At 47.0% G+C, this 23,803-nt stretch overlaps 1 protein-coding gene across 1 annotated transcript; it reads right to left on the bottom strand.

Moving 5' to 3' along the window:
- Window positions 1-5,403: 5,403 nt before the first annotated feature.
- TMEM45B (transmembrane protein 45B) lies at window positions 5,404-23,803 on the bottom strand. The gene is made up of 7 exons (XM_053269971.1): window positions 23,768-23,803; window positions 18,515-18,650; window positions 10,548-10,750; window positions 9,214-9,426; window positions 8,098-8,282; window positions 7,415-7,560; window positions 5,404-5,535 (listed from the first exon to the last, which is right to left on the bottom strand). Exons 3-7 carry the CDS (start codon window positions 10,729-10,731, stop codon window positions 5,418-5,420), a joined length of 846 nt encoding a protein of 281 aa, XP_053125946.1. The 5' UTR covers window positions 10,732-10,750; window positions 18,515-18,650; window positions 23,768-23,803; the 3' UTR covers window positions 5,404-5,417.

Below are 23,803 nucleotides of genomic sequence, written 5' to 3'. Positions count from 1 at the left end.
GCCGGCCGGCCGGCTGGCCAGCACTTTCCTCCCCTTCTCCTCCTCAGTCCTCACTTCGGAACTCTCGCAGCGTGTCGCAAGAGTTCTGCCGCCAAATCCTGGGCATGCATGTCCCAAGAGAATTAAATACAGTGGTCCCTCGACTTACAAAGTTAATCCATTCCGAACGCACGTTTGTAGGTCGAAATTTTCGTAAGTCGAAAAGCGCACCACGGAGGTCTGGAAACATTCGTAAGTCGAGGAAACCACATCTAAAAATTCGTAAGTCGAGGAAACCGCATCTAAACCGGCAACGACTTCCGGTCATTTTTGTCGTTCGTAAGTCGAAAACTTCGGATGTCGAGTAGTTCATAAGTCGAGGGACCACTGTATATAGATTGTTCTATACAAAGTACTCGTGACGAGCTAAAAGAAATGCTTTTCGCCTGCTGTGCCTTTTGGTGGCAATGATATTTTATCCATTTGGCTTGGTAGTGTGTGTCAACATGACAATGCTCTTTTAGGCATTTGGAAATCTGGCTGATTGCATCAACTCTAGTATAACAAACAGCATGTGAGGCTTCCTGGCCTTTAAGATTCAGGTTAGTCACTTCCGGAATGCAAAGCAGCAGGAGCAATGGGAACCACCCACTCTCTTAGATCATAACTTTAGAGTAATTCAAGTTCAATTAAAGGGTGCTAAACAAACTCCTATATAGAGTCTTTAAGAGAAGATAAGTTGTCAGCATTCCAGAAGATCGAAGGAAAATAATTCCATCTTATGCAGATGGGCTATCTTAGGCTCCAAGGCACACAAAAAATGTAGTGTTAGAAAAGGGTAAATTTAGTTTTGGCAAATCTGCCATACTCTGCCTTTGAGATTTCATGGAGTTAGGACACCTGTCCACGTGACAATGCCATGTGCAGTAAACCCTAAAGTCTTTGCTGTGATCTAGAGGTGCTAAAGAAGCCACCTAATGGCACAGCAGGGGAATGACTTGACTAGCAAGCCAGAGGTTGCCAGTTCAAATCCACTCTAGTATGTTTCCCAGACTATGGGAAACACCTGTATCGGGCAGCAGCGATTTAGGAAAGATGCTGAAATTCATCATCTCATACTGCACAGGAGGAGGCAATGGTAAACCCCTCCTGTATGCTACCAAAGACAAGCACAGGGCTCTGTGGGTGCCAGGAGTCAACATCGACTCGACGGCACACTTTACCTTTAGAGGTTCTGAAAGAAAGGCCAACTACAGGGAGATAGCTGGCCTTGTGGTAGCAAGCATGAATTGTTCCCTTTGCTAAGCAGCATCAACCCCATTTTGCATTTGGATAGGTGACTACATCTGAGCATTGCTGTAAAATATTCCCCTTAGGGGATGGGGACATAGCTCAGTGAAAGAGCATCTGCTTGCATGCAGAAGGTCCCAGTTTCACTCCCTGGCAGCATCTCCAGGTAGGGCTGGGAGAGACTCCTGCCTGCAACCTTGGAGAAGCTGCTACCAGTCTGTGAAGACAATACTGCACTAGATAGACCAATGGTCTGTCTCAGTATATGGCAGCTTCCTATGTTCCTATGCAATGGGTTCTCTGCCCCTGCCCCCAGCTGATTTTGGATGCCAACTCCCATAACCTCCAGCCACAGTGGCCAATAGCCAGGATTACGGGAGCTGTAGGCCAACATCTGCAGGAAGGCCAAAGTTGAGCAGCCCTGACCTAAATAGACCATTTTCTCTCTTCAGGCTAGTAGTAAATGGCCCTCTATATCATCAGTCATCAGCTGGGGCAGGAAGGACCCATTAACAGGTTGTGTGCCCCACCAAGGTGTATCACATCTTGGATCATGGATAGCCACCACAATGTTCTTCTCTTGTTTTCCCATTCAAGCCTTTAAGGGTTTTTTTAAGAGGAGAAAGATGGAGGAGGTGTGTGTGTGTGTGTGTGTCTGGTGGGGGGAGAAGTAAGGGGATAGGGAGAGACAGAATTTGTGTAAAAGAGAAAAACGTAAACAAGTAAAGTGGTTCCCACACTGCAGGTTAACCCAGCTCAAAGCAGGTACTGGGTGTGAGAAGGATGAAGCCTAACATTATGATTTCCATTTTCTCATTGAGACTCTGCTGCCCTCTCTTGGCCATTGGGATACTACATTAAGGAAATAAGTACAGGAACCCCTGGGGCAACTTTTAATGTATTCTAAGCATATTGGGCTGGATCAGATGGCACAACTTAACCCAATCCAGCCCATTCCATGGTGGAGAAATGAATAGTGCACACCTTCTCCCATCCACCTGTTGGCCTTTCCCCTCCCCTGGCTGTCTTCACACATGGAGATGCCACCTAATCACATGGCTGATTTGTTACTTGAATGTTGTACACAGAATGTACTTTAATGTATCATTCAGTTTTGCCCACTGGGCTGCACTCATTGGAGAAACGGCAGGAAAAAATGATCTGTAGAAAAAAGGCCACAAGAGCATCCTCTTCCCAGTAAACTTTATTTCAGAGTCTGCCCCACAAATGTTTCTCCAACCTTTCACCCTCCAGTAATGACTGGATGGCCGCATTCGCATGTAACGTGAAACCGGAGGTGAAGGGACCTCTGGCATGACTTCCTGTACATCTGAATGAGGGTAACTGCAGTTTCGCTGGAAAATGGAACCGCAGTTTCCCTCCCTGGACACTGATCTATTCCTTAAATTTGTAGAAAATTTATCTGCCCTCAACTCCGGTTCTGTGGTTACAGTGTTACATCCAAACATGGCATCTCAGTCAGGCTCTTTTACAACTGGAGTTGAGGGAGGAAGCTCCTCCCTCACTCCGGCTGCTATTGGCTGCCGGGGCTTGTCCTTCAAAGGAAGTCCAGGCAGCCAGTTCCTCCTCGTCTCAACAGGCAGCAAGACTTCAGAGAGGGAGCTTTCCATGACATCCGAATTTGGATGGGAAAGCAGGGGAGGGGTGTGTGGGTCCATTGGACCCACCATTCCACGTTACATGTGAATGCAGCCAATGAGTGTCCCCTTAAGAACCACACATAAAGTATAGAATATGCCTGCACAATTTGTGGCCCACCAAATCATGTCTGGCAGGGGTTCTCAGACTTGGCTCCCCAGCTGCCATTGGACTACTATTCTCATCATCCTTGGCCATTGTGGCTCTGATCCAGGGATGAGTAGAGGATTCAAGTTTGGGAATCTCCAATGCATCCCCTGCTAGTGATGCTCAGTAAACCTCTTGATTTTGTTGTCATCTTGGAACCTCAGCAATGTGTCTATATGCCAAGCAACTGGCTGAGGGTAGGACTGGCATTCCTTTCAGCTGCTGGGGAGCGATAGGGGGAGATGACGATCTTCTTCATGCTCTGCTTGTGGACTCCCTACCAGTGTTCCCTCTAACAGGGATTCCCAGATGTTGTTGACTACAACTCCCAGGTTCCCCAGCTGTAATGGCTTTTGTTTGGGGATTATGGTAGTTGTAGTCAACAACATCTGGGAATCCCTGTTAGAGGGAACACTGGTCCCCACGACAAGCCAATATTCACCTTGTTTTTACATGGGACTTGATCATTCCAGCTGAGATTCATGGGAGTGTGTCCTCTTTCTCCTCCTCACTTTTGGCAGTAAATGGATTTAAGAAACTGCCCAAATAGTTAATAGAGCTAACAGACAGATACAGTGCCTAGTGGAACTTTTATTTGTCATTGATTGCCATTTTATTGATAAAAGACATATTCAATTAAAACACTGTGTACAAGATTTCTGTAATGTGCAACTGGATAGGGGCTGCAGAAATTCTTTGGTGCTTTCTAGCATCGAACTTCCTTTCTTCATATGCGCTTTCAAAGTATGTCCCAGAGGCCCCTGCCATTCCTCAATGTGAAGATTAATAATGGTAGGCAAAGTTACTGGAAAGTCGGCTTGTCCATCACTATTGTCCCACATCAGTGTGGTCATATGGGAGTTGCCATGATAATGCAATCACACGGGAGTATTGGGCGTGATCCAGGGTGCATTATGTTGAGTTGAGGTGGGAGAACAGTGAAGGTCAAGTGTCCAGGCCAGCATCCCATGTGAACTCAGCATATCCTCTAGAATGCTTGCCAGAATCTTCTACGATGTGCAGAAAAATATGGCAAGTACGCAACGGTTCCTCAGTGGACAACTGATGTGCCAAGGGTTCCATGAAGTTGGAGAGTCCAAACATCATTGCTGTGCTAGACCTGACACAAAGTTGGTTACCCAAACCCAGTTAGCGCAGATCAAGCATAACAGTGCATTTGATTAAGGGTAGCTAACATTTACAAGACTCTTATAGGGACAATTTGGGTATCAGTGATGAAAATGGGTTCCATTATCACATTTGCAGGCTGCCTTTCCTGTGTTGTCGTTCCATGGCAAAGCACTTGTTTTGCATGCAGAAGGTCCCAGGTTTTATGACATCTCTGGGAGGACTGGGATATACCCCTCTGTCTGAAGTCTTGGAGACCTGAGGTGAGTATTGATCAAGGAGGTACTATAGCAGTACCTCCTGCTATAGATAATAGGACTGCAGCTCCCTTTATCCCCAGCCACAACGGCTAATAGCCAGGAATTATGGGAGCTGTAGGGCCTTGGGTTGGCCAACCCTGGCATAGAAAATACAAAACTAGATAGACCCATGGTCTGACTCAGGATAAGCCACCCTCCTATATTCACCACTCATCATAGAAATCCCTGAAGCACTGCGATCGGGTCCTCTTGGATCAGTGCACCCAATCATGCCTTGCTAAACAAAAATGACAAAACCGTACAGTATATTAAAATATACTCTTCAAGTTAGAAGTATTTCAGGACAGGCTGCCTTCATACATCTTGGCTATCTTCATATTGTGTGGTATAGAACCCTTGGGAATGCCTTCCCAGCTGAAAGAGTTAATCTTTGGAATTTTCAAGACATCAGTCTCAAGACTAAGTTGGCACCTTTCTTTCTTGAAATGAATGGGTAGATGCCTTTTAGGGATGTGCACAAATCACGGTTCGATGCACGATTCACAACACATCCCCAGCACCTTTAAAATAGATCAGAGCAGGTGCATATCTTCTCCTCCACTGCTCACGGCCATTTCCTGAATTGTCGGCGCTCCTCCCAGCTACCTTTGTGCACTGATGGCACTCTTCCCTTGCTGTTCCAGGATGATGCCAGCATGCACATGGCGACACCGCATGCCAGTGTCATGTGGGAGCAGTTGGGGGAGAGCGCTGCTGCCACACAAAGATAGCTAGGAGTGCCGCCAATTCAGGAAGTGGTGGTGAGCAGTGGAGGAGCAGGTATGCACCTGCTCTCTTCCATTTTAGAGGGGCAGGGGATGTGTTACGAATCGTGTGCCGGATCATGATTCGTGCACATCCCTAGTGCCTTTCATTCCTGAAATGAAAGGCCCTAACCACTGTGGCCGGCTGGGCTCATTCCTCATCGGATTCATTCAAGAGGGCCGTTTGAGCGCTTTTCCCAGACTTCCGCTTCCAGTTCCCGAGCCCGATCTCAGTTTGTCCATGGTTTCTTTTATGCCGCTGCATGCAGCTGTGGACAGGATAATTAAGATACACACAGGTATTATCAGTCACACACTGGTGCTGCTGGCTATTAATGTTACGATAAGGCAGTGGGGTGCAGAGAGATGTCTTAAACACGGGCTTCCATCAGCCAGCCTCCTGTCTCTCACCTTCTGCCCCCAGCACTCTGTTTCCACTGCTAACGTGGCAGACTAAACTCTGCAGCTCCAAGGTGCCAATCCCTGCTCAGCAGGCCCCACAAAACCCGGGTCTCACAGCCTACCACTTAGTCTGAGCAACCTGTTGCCTCTGTGTGAGGAAACTGCTTCCCTGACAGCTTTGCTTGCTTATTTATTTATTCACATTTATAGACTGCCCTTCATCTGAGTCCCCAGGGCGGTTAACAACAAAATAAAAACAATAGCATTTCAATAAAAACAACATAAAAACAGAACAAATGCCGCTAGAAATTTAGAAAGAGGAGGGGCAACTCATTGGCCAAAAGCCTGAATAAGAAGGATGGTCACTTTCCTCTTAAAGGCTGGGAGAGAGGGAGCCAAGTTCCGCAGCCTCGGGGCAATAACTAAGAAGGCCCTGCCCCACATGCTTGACAAGCGGTCCTCAGGAGGTGTCGGCATGCATAGCAGAGCCCTTCCAGCTGATCTATTCAGATGGGTAGATTCAGCTGGGAGCAGGCAGTCCCTATGGTACTCGGGGCCCAAGCTGTACTTCTGGCCTCTCCGAGGCTTGATAGCTGCCTTACAGCATGAGTCCTGCCTGTCCTGAAACATGCACCTGCATTGGACTCATGTGGATTGACAAGCCCCTTGCGTCCTGAAACCTGACTGCTTGGAGCCTGTCCTTTGTCAAGGACTGATAGTTGTGAGAGAGGGAGAAATTTTTCTCCCTGTCCATTCCCTTTATTCCATGCATAATTTTATACACTTCTGTTATGTCTCCCCTTCATCACCTCTTTCCCAAACTAAAGAGCCCCAGATGGTATAGCCTTGCCTCATCAGGAAGGTGCTCCTGGCCCCTGATCATCTTGGTTGCCCTCTTCTGCACCTTTTATGATGAATACGACAAATATTTATATACCACTTTTCAACAAAAGTTCCCAAAGCGGTTTACATAGGTATAAATAAATAAAATGGCTCCCTGTCCCCAATGGGTTCACAATCTAAAAAAGAAAAAAAAAAGATAGACACCAGCAACAGCCACTGGAGGGATGCTGTGCTGGGGATGGATAGGGCCAGTTGCTCTCCCCCTGCTCAGTAAAGAGAGTCACCACTTTTAAAAGGTGCTTCTTTTCCAGTTCTACAAGGTCCTTCCTAAGATATGGTGACCAAAACTGTGCACTGTACTCCAAATGCGGCTGCACCATAGATTTGTATAAGGGCATTATATTATATTAGCATTTCCTTTCCTAATGATCCCTAGCATGGAATTTGCCTTTTTCATGCCAGTCAGTTGGTCCGTGAAGCCCAAGCAGCTTTATATTATAGATATTCTCATAAAAATTGTATCATATTTTGTAAATTGTTTTTACCGCTGCCTCTGAGGAAGAGCACTTTTAAGCTGGAAACGCACCAGGCAATTGAAGAAAACAACTGACTGAGTTTTATTCAACATCTTCAGGAACTTTCCCCCTTATTGCCTTGACCTTTGGGATGTGCCTCCTCCCCTGAGGGGTAAATCTGGCCCTAAGCAACTTCCTTGGCTTTCTACCAGAAGCCTGTGCGCAGAATCACATGTGCTCCTCTAGTCATGCACAGATGCACATCCCCATAAAGCTTGTGGATTGCTTGCAAGGCTGAGTATCCCCATCTGCTCTCTCACACTGCCAGTCTCTCTATCAACTATCTCTGGATCGGGGCCAAGAATGGGTAATGTTCTGGAAAACTTACCAGTGAACCAGAGTGTAACTCACAGCCGTGATGAGGATTGCGGCAGCATAGTGCCAGCAAAAGCACATGGTGATGAACATCACGTTGCTATGATCCTCCTCTTGCCACTCTGGGCCTCCCAAGGGTGGGTACAGCACAAACCCTATCTGGACAGAAAAGAAAGATTTGTCATTCGATTCGTCACTTCGATTCGTATTCGATCCGTCAAAGATTCGCCATTCAAAAGATTTCTCACTTTCAGACCAAGAGGTAAAGAATGTCGGCTGATGAAGGCTTGTGAACATGCTCATCATTGAGATGATCGTCACTGATCATTGAGATGACACTGAGCCCTTTCTCATGATCAGTGAGAAAGGGCCACAGGGGCAGCAGTAAAGAAGCTTTAAAAAGCTTACCTCCCCACAAACAATCCATTTCTGTTTGTTGGGCGGGTGGATCACTGGTAGCTCAGCATGGGGTGCCAGGATGCATTGTCTCACATCACCCACCCCCAGAACTCCCAAGCAGCCACATGGCTACTGGCAGATGATCAGAAAAAAACTTTTAAGCATTTGCTCAATTAACCCCTTTGTAGAGGGTGGCTCCGGAGAGAGGTTTGCCACCAAGGCACCACGAAAGTCATCATCTTTGGGGCATGTCTTGTGGCAACCCTGTCTTAATAAGGAAACCCCAAAGTAGCCAACCTGCCAAAACCAGGTTCCTTGCAAGAGGGCAAGACTGCTGCAGAAGAGATCCAAGATGATGTTGTGTTGCATGAAAACCCCTATGAAGGTGCTGATGGCCGCTCCAAAGATGGCATTGAGCAGTAGGGAATGGATGTGTTGGTCCAGCATTGGCCGGTGGCTGACATGGAAGTAGAAGAGGAAGCCTGTTGAAATGCACACCATATTCAGAACAGCAGTCATAAAAAAGAACCTTCTCTTCTCATCTGGAACATTTCATTGTTCCTCTTCTATGGCACCCGTGCAGAACGGTAACGACCACATGATATTCCCTTTTGATCTCCTTTGTGCAATGGATGCAAGAAACACCCAAGCTGGCATCTTTTTATTGCCAAGTTTCCCAGTGGCAAGTCAAATTTGCCTTAAGCCCCACAGTCAAAGGAAGTATTAGCCACTATGTGCAAATTACTTATACAAAGCCACACTGGACCTCCCAAAGGGTATTTAAAAAGATGTGCCTGATGTGACAATAGTTTTACCAACAAGCAGATGATGAAGGCATCTCTCCTGCTGTTACAACTGGTATTCAGAGGCATCCTTTTGTAGACTAGTGGTCTAGTAGCCATTGATAGACCTGTGCTCCATGAATTTGCCTAAGCCCCTTTTAAAGGCCATCACCACAATCTCGTGGCGGAGAATTCCATAGATTTATTGTGTGCTATGTGAAAAAGTCCTTCCTTTTGTTGACCCTAAATCTCCTCACAATCAGTTCTACGGGATGAAACGGATTGCCAGGAGTCCCTGGCTGGGTTCTAGCATTGTGAGTGAGGTATACCAGCCACTGAACTACTGGTCCTCTCCTGGGAGGCGCAGTATAGAACAATTATATAGTTCTAATTTCACATAAACCTGCCACAATAATCTCACTGTAAACTCATGGACAGGCTGGTCCCTTCCTACAATTCCTATCTATGGGTTGATAGGTAAAAATGGTCCAGATTAGGGGGTCCCAACCTTGGGTCACCAACTTGTTGTGGGACTACAACTGACAATCATCCCCGGTCCCTACCCCCAGTCGGGGACACCCAAGACTGGTACCCCCTGGTCCAGAGTGTTAAGTCTAATGGCACTACCAACCTTCCACAAAGAAGGCAACTGAGAGAGCAAGGCGATCCAGTCCTGCAGGCACTTGGTCTTGGTAATAGGTGAGCATGTCCATCACTCCGGAGATAGCGAAGAACAAGTACATGGTGGAGTGTTGCCAGTTCATCAGTTTCACCCATGTACGTGGCTCCCCGCTATAGAGATACAAGTGGGGACCATCCGGAACAAACTGCTCTGCCAGGATCCCTAAACAAGAGGCAAAGCACAAGCAGACCCAGCAGATAGACACTTTCCCTTTGTTGGAGAGAATGAACATTCAGAATGCTTTTATAGATCAGTGGATTGTAGAGGACAGCAAAGTGCCTTCCAGTGGGCTCCCTCCTAAGGTCAGGCCCCCAGTGGTGCACCTAGGTAATTGTGGTGCTCCGCCCAGTGGGCGGAGCGGCCACTGGGCCTGCTCATCTGGCCCAGTAGCCCTTGAAAACTGCCAGGTGCTCCAGTGCACCTGCACAGAACACAGGTGCGCTGGAGTGCCTCACAATTTTCAAGGGCTGCTGGGACAGATGGGCAGGCCCAGTGACCACTCTGCCTGCTGCCACTGCCCCAGAGTGGGGGGAGGATTGCACAGCTCACCCCCTCCCACATTCATTGGTGGCTAAAATTACGGTAAATTTTGGCGGTTTGGCGTGGTGGGGCAGTGGGGAGGTGGGCACGGGTTGGTGGCCTCAGGCCCTCCCCTGGAGGCCCCCCCGGAACCTTGGAGGCCCCTTCAGATCTTAGAAGCCATGGACCGGGGCCCCAAGGTCCGGGGGTAAGAATGCCTCTGCAGGCCCCCCTAAGGTTTGTGACAGGAGCTTACCTGGGAAGAAGTGGCAGAAGTGGGTCTTTCTTGATACTTTTGGTTCCCCATGATGCCCCCAGTATAAGCATTGTTGTAGGGCACTGTGGGGGAAATGGCATTTGGGCCTAGAACTCCTTGGTGGGGGGTGGGCAAAGGCAAGTGTCAACAGTGGGCTCTGCCAGCCTTGTGGTAGAGAGCATGAATTGTCCCCTTTGCTAAGCAAGACTCACCTTGGTTTGCATTTGGATGGGTGACTGCATGTGAGTCTACTGTAAGATACTTCCCTTTGGGGATGGAGTCGTAGCTTAATCGTAGAGCATCTGCTTGCATGCAGAAGGCCCCAAGTTCAATCTCTGGCATCTCCAGGTAGGGCCAGGAAAGATTCCTGACTGAAACCTTGGAGGACCGCTGCTAGTCAGTGTAAACAATACTGAGCTGGATCATCCCATGGTCTGACTCAGGATAAGGTGGCAGCAGGGTCAGTAGAAAGGCAACAACCCTCAGGTGCATCTATTTCGAGCCTTACCTATGACCGAAAAGATAAATTTGACGGCTCCTTCGATGACATCCAGGTGCCTGAAGCAACGATTTGCATGGCCATTTTTGTTCAGTTTCCGGCTGTGGTATTTCAGCGAGGACTTCAAGGACCACCAGAGGCCAAACAGGATGAAGAAACTGCCAGGAAGAGCGTGTCCCTTAAAATTGGCCATTCTGATCAATTCCCAGAACCTAAGTGGAGGAGAAATCGAGATTGTAAGTACCCTGTTGACCGGCACCAGAAAGGAACTTAAAGAACTGTGACCCGTGAAACTTGGAGGCCATTAGAACTTAGCAAGGAAAACAACACTCCGCTTGCTTTCCTAGTGATGTGATTTGAATGAAAAATCCCTTTGCTGCAACTTGTCAGGATCGTGTCCTCTGGCTGGACATTTGGGGCCTTGATTATTCTAGGAGAAAGGGCATAGCTCAGTCGCCCTTGTTTTGCATGCAGAAGATTCCAGGTTCGTGTAGGGATTTGCATGAAGCGTTTGTGCACATTGCAAGAGGCAGAGAGTGGGTGCTTTAAGAGGAGGACCTGCTCCTCTTACCTGCTCCTACCAGCTCCTGCATGGCCACTGCATGGCCCCTGCCACCCCCATGTGGTGCTGTCGGGATTAAATGCCCCACTGCTCAGCTGCAAGGCTGCTCCCAGAATTGTGCAGGGCGGCACTGGCATGGAAATGACATCTGAGCATGCACGGACTCCATCTTGAGTGGTCAGCAATACCATGCTGACCACTCAAGATGGTTTCTGTGCATGCTCAGATGCTGTTTCCGTGCCAATGTGGACGCTATGCTGACGCCGCTCCTGGAGCAGCGGAGGGGCCATGGAGGAGCAGGTAAGACCTGCCTTCTTCCTTTTAAAGCACTTGCTCGCTCCTGCTGGAAACGATTCGGTGGGGAAGCTCGAAGCATTTTGGCGCCTCGGAATAGGTGTGCACATCCCTAGGTTCGATCCCTGGCAACATCTCCAGGAAGGGCTGGGAAATAGGGCTGAAACCCTGAAGAGCCAGTCACTGTAGCCAGTGCTGAGCTAGCTGGATCAAAGGTCAGAGTCAGTAAAAGACAGCTTCCTCTGTACTACTTTAGCCTGCCTCCTCCTGTGTCATAGCAACCTAGGAAGCTGCCATATACTGAGTCAGACCATTGATCCATCTCGCTTAGTATAGTCTACACAGACTGGCAGCAGCTTCTCCAAGGTTGCAGGCAGGAATCTCTCTCAGCCCTATCTTGCCAGGGAGGGAACTTGGAACCTCCTGCTTTTCCCAGAGTGGCTCCATCCCCTAAGAAGAATATCTAACAGTGCTAACACATCAAATCTCCCATTCATATGCAACCAGGGCAGACCCTGCTTAGCTAAGGGACAAGTCATGCTTGCTACCACAAGACCAGCACTCCTCCCATAAAGCATATCTTTGAATGTCTACATGCAAAGTTGCATGTACGCACATTTTCTGGCTACTGTACGTATATGAGCATCATTCATCTTATTTTAAGGGAAAAGAGATCACGGAACACATACAACTACTTGGTACTAGATAGATCCTCTTTAAAGAAAGAATTCATTCTCCTAGCCTTATTTGCCTTTCGTTTATTCATTACACACACACACACACACACACACACACACACACACACACACACACACTCTTCTGTTCCCTTTCTTTTGTTAAGAGTTCTGTCTTGAGCAAACAGTCAAATGAGGCAGGACTTCATAACCTGCAATCAACCATCCATGCTCTGGAGCATGGTGTGTCTTGTAATGAGAATACTGTTTGGTTCTTGAAACAGCCAAGTACATCCGTCACAGTGAGGAAAGCGTGGCCTTGGCATGGCCCTGCTTCCTACTGACTATTTTTTTCCACCAGCAGAGAGATAAATGCCCAGGCTTTTATTTGATTGTCTCTGCTGCTGCTCAATGTACTCTGTATTGCTTTTATGCTTTTGTTTTAAAATTTTAATAAGATTTGTTTAATATTTTCCACTTAATATTTTAATTGTGTCTTTTTTACCATCTTGTTTTTAAATTTTGCTGTAAACCGCCTTGGGATTGTTTTAATGAAAGGCGGTATATAAATTTAACAATCCATCCATCCATCCATCCATCCATCCATCCATCCATCCATCCATCCCATGTTTCTACCATGAATTCAGATCTGGAATTTGTCCAGGGGGAAGCCGTTGGTAGGGGAGAGTTGTGTGGGAACCCTGACAGTCAAAGGAAGACCCGAAGTGTCTTTCATCATAGTTTGCTCTTCTAAAGCAGCAGCAACTGGACTTTAAAAACCTGAGATTGAGGTGGAACATGAACTTCCACTCTTTTCACCACCAGAAGTCTTATTGTAATAGCAGAGATTGCTTACTTGTTGACAGAGTCAACAGCCACAACCAACCGCTCTATGGTCATTGTGATGACAAGACACACACAGTTGGGTGTGTTCTGAGATTAGCAGTCATTACATGCATATTTCAATTTAATTCTTGCGTAGTGTCCACTCTTTTCTCTTGACTCTCAAACCAGTTTATTGGTAGTAGGACGAGATTTTTTTAAAAAATGTATTTACTTATTTTGGGTATTTCTGTCCCACCTTCCTGTCAAAATACACTCAAGGTAGCAATTATAATCATTAAATTTTTAAAAATGGCCTGGATACAATGCTTTATTTAGGAGAGAGAAGCTTGTGCAAGAGAAGTCGCTCTTTCAGGTAACCTGGTCTCAAGCTGTTTAGGGCTTTAAAGGTTTAAAACAGCATTTTGCATTGGGTCCGGAAATACCGTAGCTTATACTCAAAATGTGTGCACATGTCACCATTTAAAGGTGTGCATTGATTTAATACAACACAATGCATATAACTTGCCTCTAGCCAGCCTTTGCTAGGGGCAGGCAATTGTTCCCAGATACCTGCCACACCCTGCTTTGAGTATGATTGGATTATTTTACAGCTGCATACTAAATTCTTCCATAGAGAAAATAACTCAGAATATTTTAAGGGGTGCAGCAGACCATGCTGCCAATCAACCAGAAAAGAAATCTGGGTAGGGTTTTTTCATTTGTTTTGTTTGCCTTTGGACCTGGTGGTGTGGCCAGAAAAGCAAGAAGCAAGGTTGTTTCTCTCTCCACGGACTAACCCACCTGTATAGCTGTCAATTAGATCTTCTGTGCTGGTCCAGTCCCAGATTGTTGGATTCTGCTCCCAGACCACTTAGATTGGCTAGACTCCATCCTTGAACCCACTGTATCTATTTGGCTTCACCACAGACCTGCTCCGAGCTCCTTCACTCACCCAGCCCAAGCACCAGAATCTCCGATTTCCTTTCTTGAGTTTACTCAGAATGAAATGTATGGATATATCTCAGCGGCTGTGTCCTTTTGCCTATTTCTTCCCTGCATGTACGTTTTCATGTGGCATTAGGTCCAATGCCCTGACTGATTGATCGGTTGTTCATTCTTTGGCACAGGTACTTCCGGCGTCCTTTGCTCACAAAGCACCGAGCACAACAGAGCCCTGCTGAATCTTTATGACAAGATCTTTGGTGGTGCAGCAGCAGAGTCATGGGAAAGGCTGCATTCACATGTAATAGAAATCTATTCAGATCTTTTGTCCCTTCTATTCAGTTTTTTTAGTGTAAATACACTCAGCTTCACAGCAGCGAATGGAGCAGTCTGGAGTCAGCTAATCCAGATAGGAAAAAGCCTAACAGATCTGTCCCCAGAGATCCTTGAATGTGTGGATCTCTGATCCTGGAACACAACCACGCCAGAACACCCAGAGAGAGATGGGGGCGGTGTCTCCCAGGGTCTTTTGGCTGCACCAGAAGGTCTCTGTCTTTCATCTCCATGCTTCTTCCAAGATCTCTTCACAGACCATGGAAAGATGTACCCCCTGGCAGAAGCTCATGTGTTATGGTTTCAGACCAGTTCTTCTCTGCACCTCACCTCTTCTTTCTCTCCAACCCATTGTCCACTCTCCCTCCCTGTGTTGTTCAAGCACTCTCTGCACAAATGATGAAATCCTTCTTCCTAAAATAGAATCTGTTCCTTGCTCCTCTGTTCTTTTACTAAACAGATATAAAGTTGAGAGGCTCCCTCCTTTTGTTCCCAGCATATTGCCCCCTCTCCCCAAGTCCTATACTCACTAAAACCCTTCCTTTCTCTCAAATAACAACCACTCCATCCAAAGAAAAGTCCTCTTCTGGACAACTGTGTGTCTCCCCCACTCTTTTGCTCATAACTCCAGCTTATTCTCCTCCAACACAGGTGAAATTCTTTCAGTTAGGCAGGAGGGTAGATCACATGATGATTACTAGGCCAGGAGACAGCTCCTACTCTTGTTCAGGTGCTGTGCACACTCCCAATCTATGATCGTTGGCAAGGGGGGAAAAGGGTCAGAGGCTCCTTCAATGATCATACCGTAAGCAGCAGCTGGGTCAGAGAGCAACCTCTTATCCAGCATCTGTACCTAGCTACTGAATGAAGTAGAAGGAAAAGTCCTCGGTCAGGACTTGTCTTAGCAATCAATCTGTGCCCCTTTTCTTCTTTTTGTTTACATCAATATGGTGCTGCTCATGTCCTGTTTCAGGCCAATTCAACTTGGCCAGTTTCAAATCGAATCGGCCAGTTTTGATTCAAATTTGAATCGAATATGAAAATTCAATTCGTGCACATCACTAATTTCTGCCTATGTGTTGTCTTTGTGGGTCAAACAGGCAAGCAGACTTTGAAGACCTAACAAACCTAATGCTTGTCTGCTCTGGAAATACCCATGCCTCAGTAGATGAGAGATATAAACATCTATATAACTTGATTCTTGCATAGGGAACAATTTTCAACCTACTTTTGTTGAGAGACTTTGTACGCTGGGTACTGTATCACACTAGGTTAATCATTTATCTGCCTTCTCTGTTGTGAGGACCATAAACATAGCTGTCTTTTCTTTTATGAACCGTGCTTCATTTCAAATGGGAGTTGCCATGGTCTCCAGTCTGGCTGTAGGCTAGAAGTCCTTTTTAATCCTAAACAAAGTGATTGTGGCCTTGTTGACAGAAATTGACTCTGCTCAGTAGAATGCAAAGGTTAGGGCATCGGTCTTGGAATGAAGATAACTGATGTCAAATCAGCACCCAGTTATGAAGCTCAAGGGTGACTTGAGTCCAGCATTAAATTGTCTCGCAGCCTAATCTACCTCACAGGCTTGTTGTGAGAATAAAAGTGGGGAAGAAAACCACATATCCTACCCTGAGGTCCGTGAAGAAAGGTTGGGGTAAATACGCAGATGGGCATTCTCCTCTCCCAGGACAGATCAGGAATTATATACAGACGCTAAGTCCCAGTGGATGTTGGATCACTTTAAGCCCACCCCTGGGAGTAATTGTTCAAAATATAAAGTTGTTCCTCTCCCTCTTTATACAACCACCTTTATATATTTTTCCTGGGCACAATCAACAAAATCTCTCTATTCTGTGCTGCTACTTCTTCTTTTGCCATCTGTGCTGACAACTCACCCAACATTTTCATGGAAAAACTGGGTAGGAACACAGAAAGCTGCCTTATACCAAGTCAAACCATTGGTCCATCTAGCTCAGTATTGTCTACACGGACTGGCAGCAGCTTCTCTAAGGTTTCAGGCAGGAGTCTCTCTCAGTCCTACCTGGAGATGCCAGTAGGGATGTGTGAACCAGCCTGACCTTGAGCTGGTTTGCCATCAAAATTCGAGGTCGAGCCAAAACCCCTCTGGCCGTCTCGAGGCCATCTCGGGGCTTCTAACATTAAACATTTTTTAAAAGAAACTCACTGCCTCCAGGGGGTGCTTCCATGGCTAGGGGGAGTTTCCAGTGGTTCCTCCTCCCACCACCGGCCTTCCACAGTCACAAATGGCCCAGTTTGGGTCATTTTTTGCCCATTCTGGACCATTTCCGGCCTGTTCTCGGTCTCTCTGCACTGGCTGAGGGCATTTTGGAGGCTGCCACACATACGTACTGCCCAACTGCATGACCCCAGTCATCGGTGTGACCCCAGAACCCCCGGACACTCCCCCGCATCAGTACCCACCGGAGGCGGTGAGGTGGTGTTTCTTTTTTTAAAAAATATTTTTTAAAAAACATTAGAACCCCCCAACTGGCTTGAATTCAAGCTGAGCTGGGAGGTCTGTTCAGGGGAGCAAAACCAAAAATGCCCGGTTTGAGTCTGGTAAACCGATTTTGTGCACACTCCTAGAGGCCAGGGATTGAACCCGGGACTTCCTGCATGCAACGTACATGCTCTGTCACTGAGCTACAGCCCTATCCCCAGTGGTGGCATCCATAGGTCTCCCGTGGGTCTCTTATCCAGGCACAGACCACACCGCTTAGCTTCAGGGAGGTGGCTAAATAGTGTGTCCTTCAACTATGCTCTGGGTCAGAGCTTGTTACTCAACTCCACTTGTCAGACATTTCCCTGGAAATGGGGAACCATCAGAGACACACCCCATGGCCTCAGCAGCACTCCCAAGGCCTCTGAGGAGGTAAGTTCACCATTTTTTAAAATAACCACCACCAAAAAACATTCCTGGCACCCCTGAACAGGGCCCAAGCTGTTGCAAATTTGAGCCGAGCTGGGCCCCTCATTTGTGGTGCCAAAACCAAACACACCTGGTTCCATTCGGGACCAGTTCAAACATGAACCAAACCGGGCAAACTGGTTTTGTACACCTCTATAGCTTCACATGCCTATCGCCCACAGTATTTACCAATCTTATGTATTAAACTCCACATATGCAAGCATAAGATTCCCTTCCTCTAGAACAAAAGAGAAAATGGCTTCATTGCTCAAAATAAAATTGTTGTAAACTGCCCAGAGACTTGCGTTTGTGGCAGTAAACATTATGTGTTAAATAATAAATAATAATAAATAACAACAAGAGCTGAACTATATGTTATCTCTTGTCACACCATGCACAATTTTACAAATCTCTGCAGTCAAATCTCTGCAGTCTTTTATCATCAAAGCACTTCCCACACGTGATCCTAATATCCTAAGCAACAACCCTATAAGGCAGGTCAGTATTATCCTTATCCCCAACTGTCAGAGGAGTGTCTGTGGCTACATTGGCTTGCTTAAGAGCATGTAGTGAGATAAAAATGGAGACAAGATTTGACCCAGGTGCTTCCTGGATTACTGCTTATTCACCTAGTATACACCACACTGGATCTTGTTTACCTTTCTGCAATACTTTTACTAAGGTGAAACTTCCTCTCCAGAAAGAAAAACTCGACAACTTCTCCTTTCTACCTGTTAGAATCATACCTGGATTCTCCTTGCATCAACCAACTAACCAACCAACATAAATTCATCACTAATACTAGCAGGTATTTGGAAAGTAGAAACCATTTGATGCTTTTAAAAAAATGAGTTAGAAGTTAATATCTACCCTCACCTTCTCTTTTTATCATGTAAAGGGAGGTGTGTGTTTTTTTAAATGATATAAAGGGGTTTTTAAAAAATGATATAAAGAACCCAATTAAAGAACAATCATGAGGTTGTTTTAGCATTAATGCTGGACCTTTTCAACTGATCTTTTTGGGGAGAGGTGACGCAGCAGGGAAGTGACTTGACTATCTAGCCAGAGGTTACCGGTTCGAATCACCACTGGTACGTATCAGTGGCACCACTGATTTAGGAAGATGCTGGAAGTTATCATCTCATACTGTGTGGGAGATAACAATGATAAAAGGTAAAGTGTGCCGTCAAGTCGATTTTGACTCCTGGCACCAGCCCTCCTGTATGCTACCGAAGACAACCACAGGGCTCTGTCAGCGCTCCGAGTCGACACCGACTCGACGGCACACTTTGCTTTACTATTGATTGTTGCATTATGGTAAGCTGTTGTCAGGGATGGGATATCAGCTCAATCCATCAATATCTCAATAATACCATCCCACTCAGTCCCACCCTGGCAGAAAGCAGAGAGATTTTACCTGTGCCTTGAACTTGCCTCCTGCTCACAGACTGCAGAAATCAAGGTCTACCTGTTCTCTCAGACGCACCAGGTGACGGCAGAGCTGAATGGCAAGGTGAGGGCTGCAGCAGGATAGAAACAGTTCCAGCCACACCCTAAGAGTGGAGGACAAAATGAAAAGATCTCCATCCAACAAATATCCAGGAAAAGGTCAAAAGCCAGTGAAATGTTTATTCATTTCCTGCAGCATTTATTTTTGAAACATTGCATATAGTTACACAACCATACTGTAGTTACACACACAGTGCTAAACTACTGCTCTCTATTTTTGAATATTTGCTAATGTATATTTGCATGCCTTTCATTCAGTCAGCCTGACTGAATGAAAGACTGGGAGGTCAGGTTTGTCTGGGTTAGGGTGCCACATGTTGTTTCTATTTGCTTGGCCAACTCCTGGACAAAGATGTGGGAATGTCCTCCTTTCTCATCACTAGTTCTGTTCCATTGTACGACAGTTATTATTTGCCCTGCCATTGCTTTCCAACAGAACCCAAAGGACAAGCAGAAAGAGAGAAGGGTGTGTGCTTATTTTAAAATAAACTTGGCTTATTAACCATTTACAGAATGGCCTCATGGGTTATATGTTTGATGTAGTAAATGCTGCAAGGCATGAAGGGCAGACACATAATGACTCCAAATATGCAGTGGGACATGTGTGTGTGTCGTGGCACAAATTTCACACACACACACACACACCCCATAACAAATGTTGTTTTTCAACAAAAGTTTCCACAGTGCTTTACACAGAAAAATAATAAATAAACTAGCTGACCTGGTGCACAGCATCTGCGCCCCTAGTTCTCCCTTTCTCCCCCACTTCAGCCCCATTTCCGCCGCCCCCCACTTCAGCCCCAGTCCGTTCTTCCCCCCCACCAGCTCATTCTCCCTCAGTGGCCAGCCTGCCTGGCTGCTTCTCCATGGCAGGCAGGCAGGCCTGTCCACCATTTTGCCTCCTCCTTCCACCCACCCCCGCCTCCTTCCACCCTCCTGTTGCCATTTTCTCTGCTGGCTGGCCTCTGCCACCATTCCCCCCCCCCCCCCCGCCAGCTGGCTGGTGCTTCCATTTTCTTCTCTCCCACTCGTGGCTATCTGGAAGCTCTCTGAACTATCACGAGAGCTGCCACACATGGGATTAGCCACGGGTATGCCTTAGAGAATTATATATAAAGAAGATAAGATGGCTCCCTTTCCCCAAAGGGCTCACAATCTAAACAGAAACATAAGACAGACACCAGCAACTGTCACTGGAGGTCCTGTGCTGAGGGTGGATAGGGCCAGTTACTCTCCCCCTGCTAAATAAAGAGAATCACCTTGTTAGGTGTCTCTTTCCCAAGTTAGCAGGGGATAACTCAGGAAAGTTACACACACACACACACACGAATACACACATCCAGCGAGACTAATAGCAACTGAGATGTGTGTGATTTTGATGTGATTTTGATGTGTGTGATTTTTTTTTCATGTGTGTGATTTTTGTGTGGATTTTTTTTTTAATGTGTGTGATTTTTGAGTGATTTTGATGTGTGTGATTTTGATCAGGGAGAATAGAACAAGTGAGAAAGGGTTACCCCATCACTGAAAGCTACCTCCCCTCAAAAAATAAATAGGGTTCCCAAACTGGGAGTGGGGGGTAAGTACCTGCGAGCCTACAAAACTGTATGCCGGGACCAGCAACTTTCTAGAAATGGTGTGCCAAGGCTTTATTTATTCACCCTCATTTAGGGTTTCATTTGCCAGTAATCTTTCTTAATGTTGATGGTCTCTCTCTCACTCTTGACATAGAGGGTCTCTCTCTCTCTCTCTCTCTCTCTCTCTCTCTCTCTCTCTCTCTCTCTCTCTCTCTCTCGAATTAAACAATGGTTGTATATAAAGCAACTAATGTGTTTTAAATGCTCAAGCTTAATTTAAAGCAAATCAAAAGCTTTCCTTCCCAGCTGCACCACGTTATGGAGTCCAGGAGAATCCCACAATGCACCGTGCAATGAGTGTGGTGCATTGGGAGATTCCCCCAGGAGACCGATGCTCTGGTGCTTGTATCTGTGTCAGAGCCAGGTTGCAAGCGGCCCACCTGGACACATGATCCCAGAGCCTGAGTTAATGATGCCCTCGCTCTGTTAACCCAGGCTAAGAGTTGGGCTTCGGTGCTGGGTTTGGAGCCCGGTCCCACCAGGATCTGTGGGGATCCTGGAAGTTCTTATGGGCAGCCAAGCCCAGCTAAGCTATTGCTTGCCTTTTTCAACCAGAGCTGGAGAGAAAATTAGTTCTGTGCAGAACTGTGGAGCAAAAGGTTTCCTGAGCATTCCCTCATCCCCACCTTTAGTTTATGCAATCCTTACTTTGTAATCATCAGCACTTTCCCTCCTACTGTTCTGGAATCCTAATTCTCTTTGCTGGGGAAAGGTCAGCAGAAGTACAGACATTTCATGCCATGCTATGGGCTGTAGCAGAGACTCCAGGGTCCCCAAGGTGTCTGCACGGCAGGCATTTTTAGCAGCCAAGAGCTCAGCCGCAAATCCTCCAGGAACCGCAAGGACGGCCAGCAGAGCTGGAAGCTGTCAAAGAGCAATGGATGTGGGATTTGCTTTACACATATATTCCTTTCCAACACAGAAGCTTTCTGGATAGGGGTTTATAACCCATCCAGAAGGCCCATTCATGTCAAATCAGAGAGAAAGGTACACTGAAGGCACTCTTTCCAGTGGTGGTGGTGGGAAGATACTCTGGGGGGGGGCAGCTCTGGAAGGCCTCCTAGCTCCACCACTCCCTATTTTATTATCTCCCTCAATCCGAGGGCCCCTGGGGAGAGGGGTGAACACATCGGGCCCCTCTCCCCTAGGTTAAGCCCCTGGTCAGATGATGAAGATGATGATGATTACATTTATATCCCGCTCTTCCTCCAAGGAGCCCAGAGTGGTGTACTACATACTTGTGTTTCTCTTTCACAACAACCCTGTGAAGTAGGTTAGGCTGAGAGAGAAGTGACTGGCCCAGAGTTACCCAGCTAGTTTCATGGCTGAATGGGGATTTGAACTCGGGTCTCCCCGGTCCTAGTCCAGCGCTCTAACCACTACACCACGCTGGCTCAGTTTTGCCTCGGTGCCTGGCTTCTGCAGAGTTATAGACTTCATGCTTGTGCTGTCTGGTGATGCGGAAAGTTGCCCAGGGGCAAAGTATGAGATGGTCTTGATAAGCTGGCACGCTCTGCTAAACCATGCAGCTGCTGGGGGCGTGGCCCACCACTGCAGATGGTCACATCAGAAGCAACAGCAGCATTCTGATTTTCGCAGAGAAAGGACGGGAGAAAACCAGAGAGGAAGCAAGAGCTCCAGGGACTCGCTCATCATCACAAGGGCCAAGCTTTCTTCTGCCTCTGTTCTCTTTAGTATTCAGCCTCACTGTCTCCTACATTGCTTTCTCTTTGCATCATGGAGAGCTAAAAGGAGGGCCATAGGAGAGGGAGAGCCCTTGCGGAGGTGAGCTGTTCCTATGGCAGCAAGCCTGAATCACCCCCTTTGCTAGGCAAGGTCTGCCTTGGTTTAGAAACATAGGGACGTAGGAAGCTGCCGTTTACTGAGTCAGACCCTTGGTCACTCTAGCTCGGTATTGTCTACACAGACTAGCAGCGGCTTCTCCAAGGTTGCCGGCAGGCATCTCTCTCAGCCCTATCTTGGAGATGCTGCCAGGGAGGGAACTTGTACCCTAGATGCTCTTCCCAGAGCGGCCCCATCTCCTAAGGGGAATAATTTACAGCGTTCACACTTCTAGTCTCCCATTCATATGCAACCAGGGTGGACCCTGCTGAGCTAGGGGGACAAGTCATGCTTGCTACCAGAAGATCGGCTCTCCTCTCTTTACATTTGGATGGGAGAGTACACGGGAACGCTGTGAGATATCCCCTTAGGGCAAGGGTTCCCAAGCAGTGGCACTCCCCGATGTTGCAGAGCTAGAACTCCCATCATCTCCAGTCACAATAAATTGTAGCGGGGGATGATGGGAGTTGTAGTTCTGCAACATCTGGAGTAAAACAGGTTGAGAACCCCTGCCTTAGGGGATGGGGCCACAGCTCAGTAGAAGAGCATCTGCCTGATTGCATGCAGAAGGTCCCAAGTTCCCTCCCTGGCAGCTCTAGGTAGGGCTGGGAGAGATTCCTGCTTGTAACCTTGGAGAAGCCGCTGCCAGTCTGTGTAGACAATACTAAGCTAGACGGATCAAGGGTCTGTTTTGGTACAAAGCAGCTTCCTATGCTCTTACAGCACATATTTTCCGAAGGTTTCATGCCATGACTGCATCCCTTAAAAAAATTACAAATCCCACAGTCCCCATGCCTCTTGGGGACTTAAAGCCAATTTAAAGGGGAGGGGGTGTTGTGGCGGGGGGAGTCCTTTTAAAAATGTAAGCTATGACATGAGTGGCCAGGAGGCAGCTTGCTGGGTGCTCCCTGGAGAGGAGTTCGAGCCAGTCCAACGTCGAATTTGGCCGGGCTCGAGGGCTCACCCCCCGCTCACCCTCCAGTCGAATCAGACTCAGTTCAGCTTGAACTTGAGCCGAACCCCCACCAGTCTGGGGTTTCTAATACACACATGGCCACACAGATGGCTGGTGTGCATGTGTGATGGCCTCCAAAATGGCCGCCATCATCACAGATGCCCAGCATGGGCCTAAAACAGACTAAAATGGCCTGAACTGGCCCAATTAGAGACTAGGGGAAGGCCAGCAGGGGGGAGGGGGAACCGCCGGAGATCCCCCCTCATGGCGACAGCAGTGCTCTTGGAAGGCAGCGATTTTTTAAAAAAGTATGTGTGTGTTAGAACCCCTGTGATGTGTTTGAGTAAACCAAAGTAACTCCATTTTACATAGAATACCAAAGCATCTCCAAGTTTGCTTAGAAAACCTAATTCTAACTTAAAGTAACCCAGCCCAGCTCAGGCCAGCTCAAGGACACGGCCTCACATGATTATCTCTCTCCACTAAATTGTATCTAAAGAAACTTGGTTCTCACCGTTCTTTGCTGAGAAGTTAATAAAACAGGATGTAACCAAATAAGGAGTGATCACCAGATGAACAATGAATCATTCGCATGCGTACTAGATACTTAGTCCACCATTTTACTGCCACATATACTATGTCAGCATCATTCAGATTGTCTGTATAAATGTAAGATGCACCTATAACCAATTTGTATTCAATGTGGAGCGTGAGCCCCATTGTCTACCTGCTTCTGCAGAGCATTAAACCAAGCCTCTAATTG

This window comes from Hemicordylus capensis, chromosome 8, assembly GCF_027244095.1.
Source record: "Hemicordylus capensis ecotype Gifberg chromosome 8, rHemCap1.1.pri, whole genome shotgun sequence".
Taxonomy (NCBI): Eukaryota; Metazoa; Chordata; class Lepidosauria; order Squamata; family Cordylidae; genus Hemicordylus; species Hemicordylus capensis.
The sequence above is the reverse complement of the archived record's forward strand: the minus strand, read 5'-3'. Positions and strand labels throughout refer to the sequence as shown.

Coding starts and splice junctions, on each gene's coding strand:
- TMEM45B (XM_053269971.1), bottom strand. CDS start 10,731: ATGGCCAATTTTAAGGGACACGCTCTTCCTGGCAGTTTCTTCATCCTG. Junction 9,427..10,547: donor ATTTATCTTTTCGGTCATAG/GTAAGGCTCGAA, acceptor CCTCTTGTTTAG/GGATCCTGGCAGAGCAGTTT. Junction 8,283..9,213: donor AGTTGCCTTCTTTGTGGAAG/GTTGGTAGTGCC, acceptor GCATTTCAACAG/GCTTCCTCTTCTACTTCCAT.